Source organism: Canis lupus, chromosome 13 (genome assembly GCF_048164855.1).
Source record: "Canis lupus baileyi chromosome 13, mCanLup2.hap1, whole genome shotgun sequence".
Lineage (NCBI taxonomy): Eukaryota > Metazoa > Chordata > Mammalia > Carnivora > Canidae > Canis > Canis lupus.
Window position 1 is genome coordinate 56,706,093 of NC_132850.1, and position 16,706 is coordinate 56,722,798.

At 44.6% G+C, this 16,706-nt stretch overlaps 1 protein-coding gene and 1 long non-coding RNA gene across 2 annotated transcripts in view; both read right to left on the reverse strand.

Moving 5' to 3' along the window:
• The window catches only part of GASK1B (golgi associated kinase 1B), a 46,037-nt gene extending 30,962 nt beyond the window's left edge, over positions 1–15,075 (reverse strand). The window contains exon 1 of the mRNA XM_072773770.1: positions 14,250–15,075. Within this exon, the coding sequence (XP_072629871.1) occupies positions 14,250–15,075 (826 nt within the window). The remainder of the gene's footprint in view (positions 1–14,249) is intronic.
• A 158-nt stretch (positions 15,076–15,233) lies between these two features.
• Positions 15,234–16,706, reverse strand: part of LOC140603145 (uncharacterized) — a 30,406-nt gene continuing 28,933 nt past the window's right edge. Inside the window, exons 4-5 of the long non-coding RNA XR_012006201.1 lie at positions 16,571–16,627; positions 15,234–15,300 (exon numbers count right to left, since the gene is read on the reverse strand). This is a non-coding gene — a long non-coding RNA (uncharacterized lncRNA). The remainder of the gene's footprint in view (positions 15,301–16,570; positions 16,628–16,706) is intronic.

A 16,706-nucleotide genomic window follows, 5' to 3' on the forward strand; every position in this document is an offset into this window, starting at 1 on the left:
TCTGCTTTCCAGTTTTATTCAAAAGAAAAATCTACCTCCTTTTAGCCTTGCAATTTAGGCCTGGGCATGTAAAAAGTCCTTTAGATTCTGGAAAGTATGCCACAGTCACCAACACACAATTAAGCAAAGAGAGAGAGAGAGAGACCACAGATCCAAACTAAAGAACTTCATTTTTAACACTATCTCCCTTTTTAATTTCCTTTGACTTTTCTAAACGGTTTTGGGGCTGCTGAAATCTAATTGTCTTCTTAGATATAAGATAAATATAATTTTTAATGAGTGGACTCCAAATACAATGCCAGTGTAACAAATAATGATAGTAAAGTCCAGGTAAAAACAGTCCATCTTGAGTGGGAGACTACATGTAGAGACCAATGTAACCCAGTGGGTAGAAAACACAACATAGCTTTCAAAGACATGGTACTTCGGACTTGTAAAGACAAACACTGAGGAGTTCTACCCATTGGTGTCTCTGGACTAAAGTTATATGCAGACAGCACTTGAGATCCTCATAGGTAGGAAAATTCAGAGGGAGTTGAAACCTAATCCTGAACCTCAACAACACAAATCAATACAGGAGACAGACCGACATGAGGTCTGCAGAGAAGCAGGGAAATGATCTACAGAAACAATTGAAACAGTTAACCTTTTGGGCTGTTTTTCCTCTCCTTTAGAAACATTCTTTTCTTATTTTTAAGGCAATTAAAAGCAAATCTACTCATTTTAGGAAATGTGGAAAAACATTAGCGTGTAAAGCCAAGAAAACAAAAATCATCTATAAGCTCCTATTCTAGTAATTGGTTCTGTGATTTATATACTGACTTCTGGAATTTCCCATCCCTTTCTTTCTCACCTAAAAATGTCCGTTGTTTTTAGAAATTTAAGAAGTAGAGCTTATGGTGAGAGCTTAGGCTCTTTTGAACTCTGGTCACGTTACTTCGTAGCTTTGTAACAGTAGACAAGTTAAACACCCTCTGTAAGCCTTGCTTTCATCTTCTGTAAAATGGGGGCGAGAAGGTACCTTCCCTAACTGGCTTTTAGGATTAAATGGGCTCATGCATTTGAAGTCCTAACATGTATGCATATTCCAGAAAGCTTTTGCTATAACTATTATTATATATTATTATTCAATCACACAATTTATCAGGTTTTTTAAATATTTTATTTATTTATTCATGAGAGAGAGAGAGAGAGAGAGAGAGGCAGAGACACAAGCAGGCTCCATGCAGGGAACCCGATGTGGGACTCAATCCTGGGACTCCAGGATCACACTCTAGGCCGAAGGCAGGCGTTAAACCGCTGAGCCACCCAGGGATCCCCAATTTATCAGTTTTTGACTGCCTTCATTTGTTTATCGAGCATCTACTATGTGCCAAGCATTGTTCTAGAAACTGAACCTAACTAAATTAATAAATGAATGTCAATTTATATTTATTTTCTTGGCATTTACATTTCCACCAGGATAAAGGAAAATAAACTATTTGAGACTATTTCATATATACAGTTTGTCATGATTGTCTTACTAAATATTTTACCACAAACATTTCTTATAATTAAATATTTATATTTAATTGGCATCAGTTTAACTGTCATACAATAATCTAGCCTACTGGTCAGCACATTTTGTCAAAGGTGGGTAGTAAATATTTTAGGCTTTGAGAGCCGTCTGGTCTATCACAACTATTGACCCAGCAAGTATTTAGCTCTGCTATAGCACAAAAGCACTCAAAAACAACAGGAGGATGTGACTGTGTTCCAATAAAACTTTATTATAGACACTGAAATTTGCATTTTATTTCATTTTCAAGCCATAGAAATGTTATTATTCTTTTGAGGTTTTTTAACCTTTTAAAAAATTGGGGAAAGCATTTGTAACTCATAAGCCATTCAAAAACAGGCAAGGGGCCATCTCTGGCCTGCAGACTGTAGTGTATCAACCCCTGATCTAGTCTAAGAGGGTACTGTATTTCATTTACCATTTCTCTACTTTAATGAATTGAATTTTCTGAATGATACATTTTCTACGCTATTATTTTAAAAGCTGTTCTCAAACTGCCAAAGGGAGCTTTCAGCTGCTAGGAATAATTGGTTTTCAATTAATATTCTGGGTTTTTCTCCACATCTATCCATGCCCCCTCAGCAAAATAGCTTCAATGCTGACTATAATATAAAAATGTTCCATCCCGCCCTGCTGGAAATCTGTGCACCTCAGGCAAGGGGGGATTTCCAGAAAGCAAGAAGAAAGTGGGGTGAGTAGAAGTTCTTAGGTAGAGTGTGGCTGGGACGGGTCCTTTGTACACACTGGTCTTCTTCTTTCATCTCAGTGTATCTGGCCCTTGAGATAATAGCAGTAGTCAGTACGGCTCCAGACCTCAGAGCTACAAGTACTAGTGAGAAAAGATTTCCACTTTTTATAAAATATGGCTGTTAAAAGAATTAAGTGAACTTTGATAGATCTGAAGGGATGACAGAAAAATAGCCTCTGAAAACAGGAAACTGGTTAAAGCAACTTACCCTGAAGTGTTTCAGAGATGAGGAGCATTCATCTCTTTGCATTCAAGTTTGTCAAAATGATGCAGTATTGTACTCTCTAGAGAAATCTTAACAGTGAAGAGATAAAATTCTAACTGTCAGAGTGGCGAGAAAGCAGGTTTTAAAAGATATGTGGGTGTTTGTGTGAATTAAAGGTTATACAGCTGCCTTAAAAAATGAGAGTCACCAGTAAAACTGTTTTTCCCAAAATCTGAATATTTCCTCTGATTTTTTATGTTCTCCCAAGCCCATCCTTTATTCAAAAGAATAAAGATTTATGATTTATACCACATTTCTTCAAAAGCACAAAGAAGACATCTTTTGAGAAGATGAACATGAAAATTCACTAAGAACGAGTCCTATACACAATCTCCTTTGCCTGGATTTATTAAATGTCCTTCACTTTGAACACCGGCTACCCAGTGTCGTTGAACTACAGGTAAATGCTAAGAATGCTGGATGGAGCTATGAGCATCTGTCTGCGTTTGTCACTGAACAAAAATAAGTTAAAAACGTTCTGAGTTCTGAAATCTGAAGTCCTTTCTATCATACGGGCCACCTTCCAGGATTCCGAGACTCCTTGTGAACCAGACAGGACAGGATTGGGGGGTGGGGGTGGGGGTATCCATTCAGATCCCTTCATTAAAAACAACTCTACAAAATCTCTTAAAACAAAGGCCAATCAAACCTTGAGACTTGTCTTTGTTATAAGAAATGGATTCTGTTGGGTTCCACAACTATCAGCAGCGCGTTGCAGGAAAACCTTAGTGTCTTGGATCTCTAATTGCTAAAGGCAATTGCCGGTGTTGATGTGACTCCAATGAGAGTGTAGCAGGTGTCTCGTTGCCAATGATCCCTTAAGTATTGCCTGCTCTATTTTTCTCGAGTGCCTCTCCCAGTAGGGTTTGGGCCATTAAAAGTATTAGATTGAAGTGAAAAAGCAGGCACCATCTCTTGGCTTGGAGTGGGTAAATATGAACAAGCCAGTGGAGGTGGGTGAAGGGAAAACAGGAATGGAATGCAAGATTCCAGGACAGCCTCAAGGGAGGAGAAAATTTGAAGGATGTGATGAGATTTACCTTGTGCTGAGGATTCTAAATACTGTTGATTCACTTATTCAGAATGCAAGTTTTTACAATTGTCTTCCAGTGGACCTCTTAGTTCCCGGGGTTTCGGACAGAAAGAGCTCAGTGAGGCACAGCAAAGATGGAAGCCTTACAAGACCCCCCTCCCAGGCAAGGCCCCAGCCTCAGAGAGTTGGAGGCTTAGTAGGAATAGACAAGTGTGCACACCTAATGATGATCAGACAAAAATATCTGCCAGTTGAACAAGTGTTTGAAGGGAACAAATGAAGGGCTGACATAAAGATTGAGCTTTCACTGCAAAGTTAAGAAATGAAGAAATACCGTGCCCTAGAAGAGCTATATGCTGAAATGTCGCAGTCAATAGGGGAAGAAACTTCACTGAAAAGGAGCTAAGAATATTGGGGGCAGGGGGTAGAAAAAGAAATCACAAATGTTTTGACTCTACCCCTGACTTATCACTAGTCTCCAAGGAACATGGGCCAATCCCTCAGGCACCTTGACTAAGGCACTGAGTTCCCCGAGGTATGAGAAGAGTGCCTTCCAAATCATCTCACGGTTGAGTCAGAAACCAGTGAAATACTGAAAATGTGGCACTTGTCAAATACTGGAAAAACACACACACACACACACACACCTATGTGAGGTCTTTATGATTTAAAAAAGGAGAGGCAAAAGAGAGAATTCTATAGATTTCATAGGTCGAGATTCTGTACAGCCAATCGAGTCCTGTCTCAGAAATAGATTGCTGGGTGATTTATACCACATTTCTTCAAACCACAAAGAAAGTATTTATTTACCTCTTTAATTGTTTTTCACTTGTTTTCTCTAGGTTGGACTGGGTTACAATAATCTCCATATTTCCTCAAGAGTTAGCTAAGTGTGAAGCAGGAAAGGAGAGTATCTTGTGACTTCCTCCGTCACAAGCTATTTAAACAATCTAAATCACCAATTCTACTTTAAAAACAAAGTGTCCTTCTCTTTTCTGAACCTTTGACTAATGGACAGGAACTTCTGCTTTCTAGCTCTGCCCTGGACTTCCTCTCTAGAAATGAAAACTCCCAGAAAATTCCTGTCTCGATATTCCATTTAAAAAAAAAAAAAAAAAAACAGAAATCAAATGTGACTTCCGAGGGTGCTGATGATATGGTCACTGTGCCAGGCTCCACAAACAATCGTAGTTTGTGAACAAGGTCCTGGTCACATCAGGATGACCACAGTCCTGGGCAATTTAGTATTCATTAATGTAGATAAAGGAGCCATGAATTCCTGCCCAGGGTGACCTTCCTACAATGCAAAACTCATTTTATCGTTTCTCTTCTTCAAACCCTTCAATGACTCCCCATTATCTGCAAGATAAAATCCATGTCCTTACATGACATCAAACCCAGGCACTCTTGAGCACCACAGCTTTATCTCACTTCATCCTCGCTCACAACCCTCCCAAATCCTCATGTCCTTCAGAGCTCTGAGATTTCCTAAGTACCTCTGCCTTCACAAGTTTTTCACACATCTATTCTCTCTCCCCTTCCGACACCCACTCCATCTCTCACTCCACCCACAGTGACTTCAGATCCAGTTCTGACATTAGCTCTTCGAGAAGTTTTTACAATGTCCCCCCACACCCCCCCACCACGCACACATTTTGGGCTAAATTTTCCCTCTCTATGCCTGCAAGGCCTCCTCAAAATATCTCCATTGAGGTCTTCCTCATACCTTTTTTATATGGTGCAGTTGCTTAGCTGTCTCCTACCCTTCAAGCTGAGAGTTCTGTGAGAACAGGGACTATTTCTTAATCATCTTTGGACCTCTAAGTCCTGACATGATGTCTGCACCAAAGCAAGCACTCAAAAATGTTGGAGAATGGGGGCACCAGGGTGGCTCAGTTGGTTAAGCATCTGCCTTCAGCTCAGGTCATGATCTCAGGGTCCTGGGATCAAGCCCCACTTCAGGCTCCCTGCTCAGCAGAGATTTTCCCTCTCCCTCTGCTGCTCCCTCTGCTTGTGCTCCCTCTCTCTGTGTTAAATAAATAAACAAACAAATCTTAAAAAAAAAATGTTGGAGAATGAATGAATTTTTCAGAATGCTTCAATTTTCATCTAGAGCCCTGAAGTTCCAAAGAACTGTCAGTCAGTGGGCTCTGAATCAAAGTTTGATTAGTGGGACATCCTTACAGTAAGCTGTGATTGGACTGTCCTCACTCTCAACTGAGCTAAGAAAGATCAGAGAGAAAGTTGAGAAACAAAGGTGAGGATATGCAGAGGTTTCCACGAGCTGGTTCCAGTCAGCTTGTGCTCAACAACAGTCCACTCTCAGGTCTCCATAATCCTGTGAGTCACTGGAATAATCATGAAAATGAGGGTGCTGGAAACACCCACCTGCCTCTCTCCTCCTGACCCCAGATCACTGTCATGAGAAGCGGAATAGTGGAGGTGTCACGGCTAACGTCAGGAATCAGACTGCAAGGCAGTGGAGAAAGCAGGTTACAATCCGGATGTATGATTAACTGGGAAAGCCCCAGGCCACAACCCCTGGAGGCTAACACACGAGGTGAATGGCTAATGGGGGACAGGATAGCACAGTGATGAAGAACAAGGCGCTGGGCTCCTTCCAACCCCGCTACACAAGACCTGTGGCCCTTTGGAGGACACGTATAATCTTCTGAGCTTCATTGCTTCCACAGAAAGTCTGTCTGACAATACCTCGTGTATGGGGCCATTGTGAAATTTTGTGAGATAATAAATGTAGAGTGCGTAGTGTTCCACAGATGAGAGATAATGGCATAAGCCACTATCAACTCCAAGGACTTTCTTCCAGTGACCACTCTAGGTGCCTGCTTGCTTCAAGTAAATGTTAATCTAGATAAACACATTCAGAAAATGTAGGCAAACACATCACAAAGAGCTGAATCAGCTTGAAAATTGGATAAAAAGAGGTAACATTTACTGACTGTTACATTGTGTTAGGCTCTTTTATAAATATTTTTTTCATATCACTCACTTAGTTTTCACAACTTCATGGGGCAAATACTGTTAACATCATCATTTTTATTGTTGTCATCCCTAGGATACTAATTAAGAAATAAGGTGCCCAGTGACTATCAAGTTCATTTTTCTGAGCTCACAAACCCACTTGATTCACAAGTGGTAGAATCAGGATTCAAACTCGGGAAGTCCAGATCGTCAGTTGTAGTGAACTGAATTATGTTCCTCCCAAATGTATGCGTTGAAGCCCTCAGTACCTCAGAATGGGATTGTATTTGGAGACAGGGCCTCTAAAGAGGTAGTCAGGTTAAAATGAGGCCCTTATGGTGGGCCCTAATCCCAAATGCCTGGTGCTGTTCTAAGAAGGGATTTGAATACAAAGGGACATAAGGAACAGGCAGGCACAGAAGAAAGGCCTTGTGAGGACAAAGGGAGAAGGTGGCTATTTGCAAGCCAAGGAGAGAGGTCTCAGCAGAAAGCAAACCTGTGGACACCTAGATTTCCAGCCTCCGGAACTGTGAGAAGATAAACATATGCTGTTTAGGCCTATGGTATTTTGTGATGGCAGCCCTGGAAAACTAATGTGGCAACCCACGCCCTTAACTACAAGGCTGTTTGGATTAGAGAGTGTACGGCGTCTTCCCCATGTTTAAAACAGGGCCTAGAAAGCAAACGTTAATTACAACCCAATAGGACTGCAATACTTGCCCATTAACCAAAATCCAAAATCCAAGCCAGTCCTTCTGCACCTGCATGCTCCTTAGGCCAGTCCAAAGACAATAACATATTCAGTCCTAATGGAAAGATCATAACCTTGAGCCCAAGAAGGTTCTGAGCAGATCCTGAAATCAGTGGTGGAAGAAGACTCCCTTTGGGCCACCAAACTCTCACATGGCCCACTGGTGCCAGCTGGACAGACGCAGGGATTCTCGACTTTTTAGTTCACTAACATGGCCCCCAATGACTAAAAGAGCAGCTGGCACAGAGCAAAGCTCAATAACATATTTCTTAGAAGAAGAAAAGATGAATGTGATACTGGAGAAGGAAGCAGATTGCATGGAACCGAGGCACGTACATCTTCACGCTGTGATGACACTGATTGTGCTTTCTACCCTCGCCACATGGGGGTCAAGGGACAAGTTGCAGAGGCAAGGCAGAGAAGGTTACCGGGTACCCCTACCTGTCTACGAAGGTACGTAGTGAGCAAACAAGAGGATACTCCAGCAGAGTGCTGCCTGGAGCAGATGTTCAGCAAACTTTTGTTCACCAGTGAAAGAAAGTATTGAGCAGACCAGCTCCATCTGATTGCTAAAGTAACACCCTCAGGGCTTTTCTGATAACACAATGTGCTTTCAATCCTGATTTTTCACAACAAAATGTGATTCCTAGACTCCCAAAGAAATCTTTTAAGAAAGTTTGCACGTATGTCCAAGACTTTTAGAATTTTGAGTCAATGTGTTTCCACATTGTGGGGGTATCTACATTCTCCTCATTGCTCTCTACAAAATGCTCTGTCCTGAACTGAGAGCCTAAAATCACTTGAAATGCCTGCCCTGGCAACTGCCTCATCACCCAACAAATAAGAGTGCTACCCACGAGGACTCAAAAAGAGAGTGGAAAATACACACTGTATTTCTCCTACTTTATAATAAGATGAGGCAATGCAAGTTGGAAAACAGTGAGCGACTTGGGATCCACAATGAATTTAAATGGAAGCTGGTGGGGTGCCTGCAGTTTGTCATCTAAGTAGCCTTGACATACAGAATTCCTGGAACTAGGCTACCTTAATTCGGTATGACAGCTCTGTGGCAATAAAGCAGCATCCTAAAAATAAAGCATACATAATGCATCTTCCATGCTGGGCATGAAAAATAGTACAATGCTTAAATGCTACCAAAATGGTGTCCCTTGGGATTCATTCACATTACTGTGCAGCCTGCTAGGGAAGCTTTGGCAAAGCTGCTAAATTGAAGATCACAGAGGGGTGCTGAGCTTTCTTATGCTCTTGACTTTTACATGAATGTAGTCTGCTTTTCCAATCTTAGATAAACATTTAAAAATATTTTGTTAAAAAAAAATCAAACGTATCGGCACCATGTAGTAGCTGGTGATCTCTGAAATGACTTATGACTTTTGCAAGGATCGTCTGGCAGAAAACACACCAATATGTTCAGTCGTGTTTGCATATATATGAACATTTAGAGCAAAACAAGAAAGTCTGGTAAGCACTGGCTTGCATTAAAAAAAAAAAAAAGACAATGGAAACCTTGCAGCAGTGTTTAGGGTGATATGTCATACTTCCTTTGTATAAAAACATTATCAATGTTAAATTGTGGAATTGAAAAAGGAATTAGGTAGAAACAGTAGTAGTGGCAAATCAGAAATCACTATGCTAAAATTTGCCCATTTTTGCCACTATCCCATACTTATACCAAGTTATATCTGAGAGGTGATGTAGGTTAAGAGAATCAACTTGAGGAAGCTTTAGTATCCGACAGGATGGTTACAAACTCGAGCTCCACTGCTCACTAGCTCTGTGGCCCTGGGCAAATTTCATAATCTTGCTGACTCTCATATTTGAAGTAGAGATAATATCTTCCTTATAGAATGAGGAAGTGATGCATAGACATATAATACCAAATGCAGTGCCGCAACTGGGTGACGTCTAACACTAGATCCACTATAAAGTCGCAGCTGAAGAAGATGCCATTGTTGCAAAACCTGATTTTTTTTTTTTCTAAAAAGCCCTTTGATGCTATATTTCCATTCACTTTTGCATTTCCCACATGGATATGCACAGGATGAGGCTGCGTTCCAGTGATAATTGCTAGATTTTGCAGCATGGTATACCACTGGCGCTCCCTACCTAATTACACCCTTGCCTTTCCCCAAGGACGCCCTTCTCATTTTCTCCGTTCTCTTTGGAATAGCACCTGTCGGAGAAAGGTCTGGTATACAGCTCCAGGTCAGTGAGTCCACTGATTTCACATACACACTTTTTGCGCTCAAAGAGAATCGCAGCGAATTCATCAAGTTACACAACCAAGAACCTGTCCCAAGCTAAGCTGAGCTAGCGGCTCCGTGCTGATAGGAGCATCCACAACAGTTTTACTAATTAAAAAACAAACAAAACCTGAAGATGAGCTTTGTAATGGAGACCTTTTGTCTTTGGGCTGAATCAACAGAGAGATCCATCTGTGAGGCAGGGGGCAGGCAGGGGGATCAGTTAGTGATAGCACTTAATACTCTCACATCTCCCTCTCCATCTCATGTATCCTTTTTACATACAGGCAATTTACGTGACTTTGAGCTAAGTAGGTAATTACTCTGGGCCTCCACTTCCACATCTACAGACCATCTCTCACAGAGGACTCATCTTGTAAAATTTTTATGAGGAGTTAATGAGATAATTCATGTGCGGTACTTAAAACGGTGCCTAGTATATCATAACCTCAACATGACTTTTGCCATGGTTAAGGTTGCTGCCTCCTTGACAATAAAAAGGCTCTCGTCCTTGTGCATGACTGCATAAGCCATCTATTTCACTGCTTTAAATAACCAGATATGCCAATACACTGTGGTAAGGGACAAAAAAGTCCTACCGTAAGGCCCCTTCTAGGATTTGTTGAAGGAAGTAGGTTGACGGAAACAGGAAAGCCAAGGAAGTCAGAAGACAAGGAAGCTCTTTTTCGATGACTACTAACTCATTGTATGACCTAGCACAATTTTCTCATTCCTTTTTTCCCATCTTCAAATTAAGGTCAAAAAAAAGTTTCTGCTGCACAGGTGTTTTGGAAAGATTTACTGAGATAAGCGTAATATCTGTATTTGACTCATAATACAGACTCGCTGTGTTCTTGATGCTGGGCATGAATTTATTTTCACAAACATTAATCAAAAGTCAGAGAACAGAAACACAGCAGGATTACTTACAGGATTTTCTGGCTACGCACTCTCCCAGATATTAAAAAAAAAATCTATCCTTACACCAAGCCAAATCGCCAGAGAAATATATACCTAAAATAATCCAACAGTTCCTCCTACAGAAAACTCATTATCAAATTACATTGCAGTGTGAGGCCAGCAGACCATACTGATGGTCCTCACAAAAATAAGTTCTATAAACCTCATTATTTGCATAACACAGGGGCTGCCAAAGACATTTTTCATTACCCCTACAGTGAGAAATCTCAGCCTGAACTTTAGGACTAACGATGGTAGCGCTTGTCTCCTGACAAGTAGTATTGGAAGTGGAAGCAAATACAGATGTACTGTGAAGACTCCGTGGAACGGGCCACGAATGTATTCCTGCATTCATTCAAAAATATTTCTTGAACACCTACTATGTCTGAGACTCACCACTAGGATCTAGAAATGATAAGACAGGAGCTACCTCTGCCTTCACAAACCTAGAGACTGGAGGAAATGAAAAGATGATTAAATGAGCAACTGTAATGCAAAGAGATGACATCAAACGAACCAGAAATAGGTCTTGGGCAACTAGATGAGATCTATCACTTCCTTAGGTAAGCAGGGAACCTGAAATAAATCTAAGCTTAGACCAAGAGAAGAGGACCCTAGAGGAAAATACGCACTTCTGTGGAAATCAAAAGAGGAAAGACGTGTCAGGAAAAGCCTAGAAATAGGTGGATGGAGATAGACACTGAGAACCTAAGGCTGTCTATATGTCTCCTACCAAGACCAGAACTGATCTATTTATGTACTTTATTTCCATGTAATAGCCTACATGAGTAGAATTATATTGTGTAGAGGACTCATACCTATATTCAAATCAGGTCATAGACTCCCAAGGAAATTGGCTTGATTTTACGTCTCTAAATAAGCACACAGGAGAAGGTGTTAAAGAAAAAAAACAAGGAAAGATCTAGCATTGTTTGAGATGTAATCTTGGGCATTTAAGTCATCACACTGAGAGTCATGCTGATAGCACCTTGTTGGGTTCTTTCCATCACCACTTACATCTGAAATGGGAGAACACCAGGATGTACTGGGATTGTAAACCAACCCCTCCATCATATCGAATGCAACTGCCCTCTCCATCCCCATAAGTGCCGGATATCCTGGGTGCACCTGGGTGGCTCAGTCAGATAAGCGTCCACATCGCCTCTTGATTTCAGCTCAGGTCAAGACCTCAGGGTTGTAGGATCATCACACTCATCAGGGACTCTGCCTGAGTTTCCCTCTCTCCCTCTGCCCCCTCACCCCACCTCTCTCTCTCTCTCTCTCTCTCTCTCTCTCTCATTCTCTCTAAAATAACCCAACAAAAATCTTTTTACAAAGATTCTGGATATTCAGAGCACAGGGCTAAATATATACACGGAATCCTGATATTAAAAACTTTAACTGAGCAATCAAGAGACCAGGGTTTTAGACCCGGTTGTGTCACGTAAAGAAATGATACGTGAGGCTTAGAGGCCACATAAGTAATTCCATAAACTTGGTCCCTCCTGCAAGTCATGTGGTAACAAAAGTAGTCAATATTTATTGAAGACCTACCGTCTGACAAGCCCTCACTCCATGCGTTTTTCACATATTAACTAACGACAACCTCATGAGGTAGGTATTATTGTCCTTTTACAGCTGGGGAAACTGAGGCATTCAGAGATACTGTGACAGGGGCCTTTCAGACATGACAGTGAATGGCAGTACAGGACAACAAGAGTGACCCCATGCTGTGCTCTGCTTTGCCCAGGACAGATCGGGCAGATGCCTGTTCTCTGAATGCTCACCAATACCTTCTTTTACTCCATGGTGGTCTACTTTGGATGAGGACTTATAGGGCCACCCAAGGCCAGGGATTAAGAACCTTAAGTTCTGCAGTTTTCTGAGTCTGCGTTTGGAACCCAACTTAGCCATTAACTAGCTGTGGAAACTGAGGTCAATTAGTTTAGCTAAATAAGCCTCAGTTTTCACACGTACCAAAAGGAAATAATAACGGTACCTACCTGATGGCACCATCGTGAGAAGCAGAGGGTCAGGACATGTATCAACTATATGAATCGATTACTATAGTGCCTAGCAAATACTAAGCACCCAAGAAAAATGAGCTTTTACCAACCTTTTTTTTTTAAATATTTGAGAGGTTATCGCACATCTCCCTAATCATAGCGGGCTGTTTTATGAACTTGAGACATCAGAACATACCTGTGAATCTGAAGCTCTTAGACACGAGCCAGGATAAGTAAGAAATGCCAAGCCTTTCTAAGTAAATCGCTGGTACTTCAAGAAGTATCCATTTTAAGACTAAATTATAATCCTAAAGCCATTGGAAATGCAGTTTAGATCTTGGCCACGCCCAAGAATTTTAATTCATCCCATTCCAGACTCCGTACAATGCTAAATTTTATGACAAAAAGTAAAATAAAATAAAATAAAATAAAAATACTCTTTAAGCTTTTAATCCCCTCATGGTCCTTTTTAGCCTGTCGAGCCAGCCAAGATTCACACTGGCAACTTCTGGGATTATTGTGCTTCCAAACAGAAGTCGCTGGCCCACCCTACTTGTCTGCAAAGCCTGGAACAGCCTTAAGGTTCGGAAAACATCCTTTACGTGGCACGAGCATGGCCATAGACCAGGCCCTTTGCCTGCAACTAAAGTGACTGGCCACACAGCCCAGAACCTGCCAAAATGTTTGTCACGTGACAGAGTCTTAGAAATCAGGCTCAATAAATAAGACTCATAGGCTCAACGAGACTGTATAGCTGGTTACTATACGCACTGAACAAATCACCTATCTTTGCTTCATTTTCTTTGTAAAGTAAGAGGGTTAAATCCATTGTAAGAGAATCAAAGGGCCAACTCTAACGTGGTCTGGCTCTGGGCCTTTTTTTTTTTTTTTTTTAAGATTTACTCGTTTATTCATGAGAGAGAGAGAGAGAAGCAAAGACACAGGCAGAGGAAGAAGCAGGCCCCATGCACGGAGCTCGACGTGGGCCTCGATCCCAGGACCCCGGGGTCATGACCTGAGCCAAAGGCAGATGCTTAACCGCTGAGCCGCCCAGGTCCCCAGGCTCTGGGCCTTTTAAAGATTCCATTTCAGGGCAGCCCGGGTGGCCCAGCGGTTCAGCGCCGCCTTCAGCCCAGGGCCTGATCCTGGAGACCCGGGATCGAGTCCCACGTGGGGCTCCCTGCATGGAGCCTGCTTCTCCCTCTGCCTGTGTCTCTCTGTCGATAGATGATGATAGATAGGTAGATAGATAGATGATAGATAAAGATTGCATCTGCTGCAGAAGGATAACCGCTTTCCCCTTTACTTTTAAAAAACTCCTAAGGAATGGAATCCTATGTACTCGCATAGTGACCTAATAACACACCTGTCAGCAAGTCCTTGGCCTCCACCCCGCCTCCTCTCATCATGCTAATTACCACTGGCTTTAATTAGATGTGATGAGCCCCTGGGCCGCGCGGAGGGGGACCCCCTTGCGCCCAGGACAGCCCCTCCCGGGAGCCCCCGAGCCGGGAAGATGCGGGGCGCCCCGCTTTGGGAGGGACGAGCCGCTGTGCGGGTGCGAGGCGGGGGGTGGGGTGGAGGAAGCAGCTCGGGAGGGAGCAAGGGCCACCCGAACCCCCAACAGCTGCACATCGGGCCCCCCCCCCAACCCACCCCCGCCAGCCCCGGGGGGCTGGTACCTTGGATGAGCTCGGATCTCCTGCCCACGGCCGGCAGGGTCCTGTTGAGGCCCAGGATCCTGTCCAGGTGGAAGGCGAAGACCTCGCTGAGGTCCAGGGGCCGCCGGAGCAGCCCGCAGGCGCGGGGGCCGCAGCGGCGCGCGGAGCCCGGGGCGCCGGCTCCCAGCAGCAGCAGGTGCGCGCGGCCCCCCGGGGCCCGGGCCAGCGCGCCGTCCGCCAGCGCGCGCATCCTCAGGATGTCGTCTCTGCTCAGCCACGAGGGGGCGCTCTCGCTGTAGATCCGGATGCCGCTCTCCCGGCCCCCGGCGGGCGCCCCCGAGCCCCGCGTGCGAGCCCCGGCGGGCGCGTGGGCGGCCGAGCGCCGGGGCCCGGGGGACGGGGCGGCCGAGACGTGGCGGCCCGGGCCGGGGCGCGGCGACGCCAGCGCGGGCTTCTTCCTGCGCTTGGGCCTCACGGTGCCGCGGATGTGCGCGGGCTTGCTGCGCCGGGAGCGCAGGGTGATGTACACCACGTTGAGCGGCAGCGCGGAGCCCGCGCCCCGGGGCTCGGGGGCGCCGACGGTGCCGGCCCAGGGGCCCTCGGCCAAGGGCGCTCCGGCCGCGCGGCCGCCCCGGGGCTGCGCCCTCCCCGCCGCGTCCCGGGGCCGCGGGGCCGCGCGCCCCACCTGGCTCACCAGGAAGCCCAGGTAGATGGCGCAGGCCGTGCCCAGCAGCAGGGTCCTGCGCGCCCCGGGCCGCCGGCCGCCGCACAGCTTAGGGAGCCGCGGGCCGCAGCGCGCGCCCAGCAGCCGGGTCAGGAGCCGCCCCGGCGAGCGCGGGCCGGTCATCGCTGCGCGGCGCCCGCATGCTGCGCGGAGCGTGGCCTGCGCCCCGGGGCCCCGCCGCCGGGTGCAGGGCGGAGGGTGCAGGGCTCAGGGCGCAGGGCGCAGGGCTCAGGGCGCAGGGCGCAGGGTGCAGCGCGCAGGGCGCAGGGTGCAGGGTGCAGCGCGCAGGGCGCAGGGCGCAGCCTCGTCCGCTCCGGCCGCCTCCCCGGGCGCACGCGGCGCTGGCTCCTGCAAATGAATGGGAACAGACCTGAGTCACGGTCGCAAACTGGTTCGGTTCCTCTTCAAGAGGAAAAAGTAACCCTTTCCTCGCAGATCTCCCCATCGTGAAATGGTTTGTTTTAAAAGGATGAAGTTTGAAAAAAGCGAAACGACACAGATGTCCAGATTCCACTTGCAGTTTAAATTTAGTGAGGACGAACCATGAAAAGCCAAGGATGTTTGAGAACTTGTGGCCGCTCGTTGAATTTGATGCGGAGAGAAAAGTATTAAAATCTGGCAGGCGCTTTCTGAAGTTTAGGAATGATTTAAGAGAACTAAAGATGCTTTTTTTTTAAATAATAATAATAAAAGGATAATCTGTAGCCATCCCATGCGTATTCGTGAAAGTCCTGCATTACGCATTGGGCAGAAGCACCAAGTATTAGCATTCAAATCCAGAAACCTATTCTCTTAATCTGATAGCACAGTTGTTGTTTTTTTTTTTTCCTTCATCGTGTTTCATCATCCTACAGTAAGAATTATTCTAATAGAAAGCTGTAAGTGTCCGTATATCTTAGAAGTTACGTCTATGCAGTCACACACAGACACACACACCACAAATCTAACTGCTTTTCATTCCTCCTCTTCCCACAAAAGTCAGCTGAAAGAAAATAAAGGGATCTCTAGCTCTATTTTTTCACTTAATTATTAAAAAAGAAGAAGAGCTCAGAAGCAACCTTACTTACACAGCTGGCCCCACGCTTGGCTCCAGGAAGAATGCAATCCCTGACTGTAATGCAAAGAACTTTTAGAGGCTGAGGCATGTAAGTAGAACATATTTCTTGGTCAAGAGTGTTCCACATTTCAAATATTTCAGCTCAGCTTTAAAAGCTCCCTTGAAAACTACCGATTGCAAAGCAAAAACGGTTCCTTGTAAACTGGCTGCTGGTCACCCAGTTTTAAGACGCGTCAGGGTTTGTTTTTGTTTTTGTTTTTTAATAGTTTGCAATATAAACTCTAATTTTTAAATTCTGGGGGGGGGGGGGGAGCCAATGCCGTACAGAAGCAGTTTTCATTCAGAGCATTTTCCACTCATTTTTAACCCCTGGGAGCCCTCTAGCGTCCTGTTTGGAAACAGACTCTGAAATGGCAGTCTCCGGGAGTTCAAAAGGATTGAGAATGTTTGCTTAGCAGCAGCCAGATAAATACCTTATAAAATGAGGAATGCTAGAACCTTCCTGTGCATCCAGCGTAGCTGGAGATCTTGGCACCAAGGTTCCCAGGGACTACGACTCACCTTACCGTCTTGCCTGTGTACAGGGTGACATTTGTCTCCCACCTCTTCTGAGAAGGCCTAGAGGTTCATAAAAAGGTAAGAAAGGGTTAACTCAAATGAGGAAAAAATAGAACGGTGAGATAAGAGGACACACAGA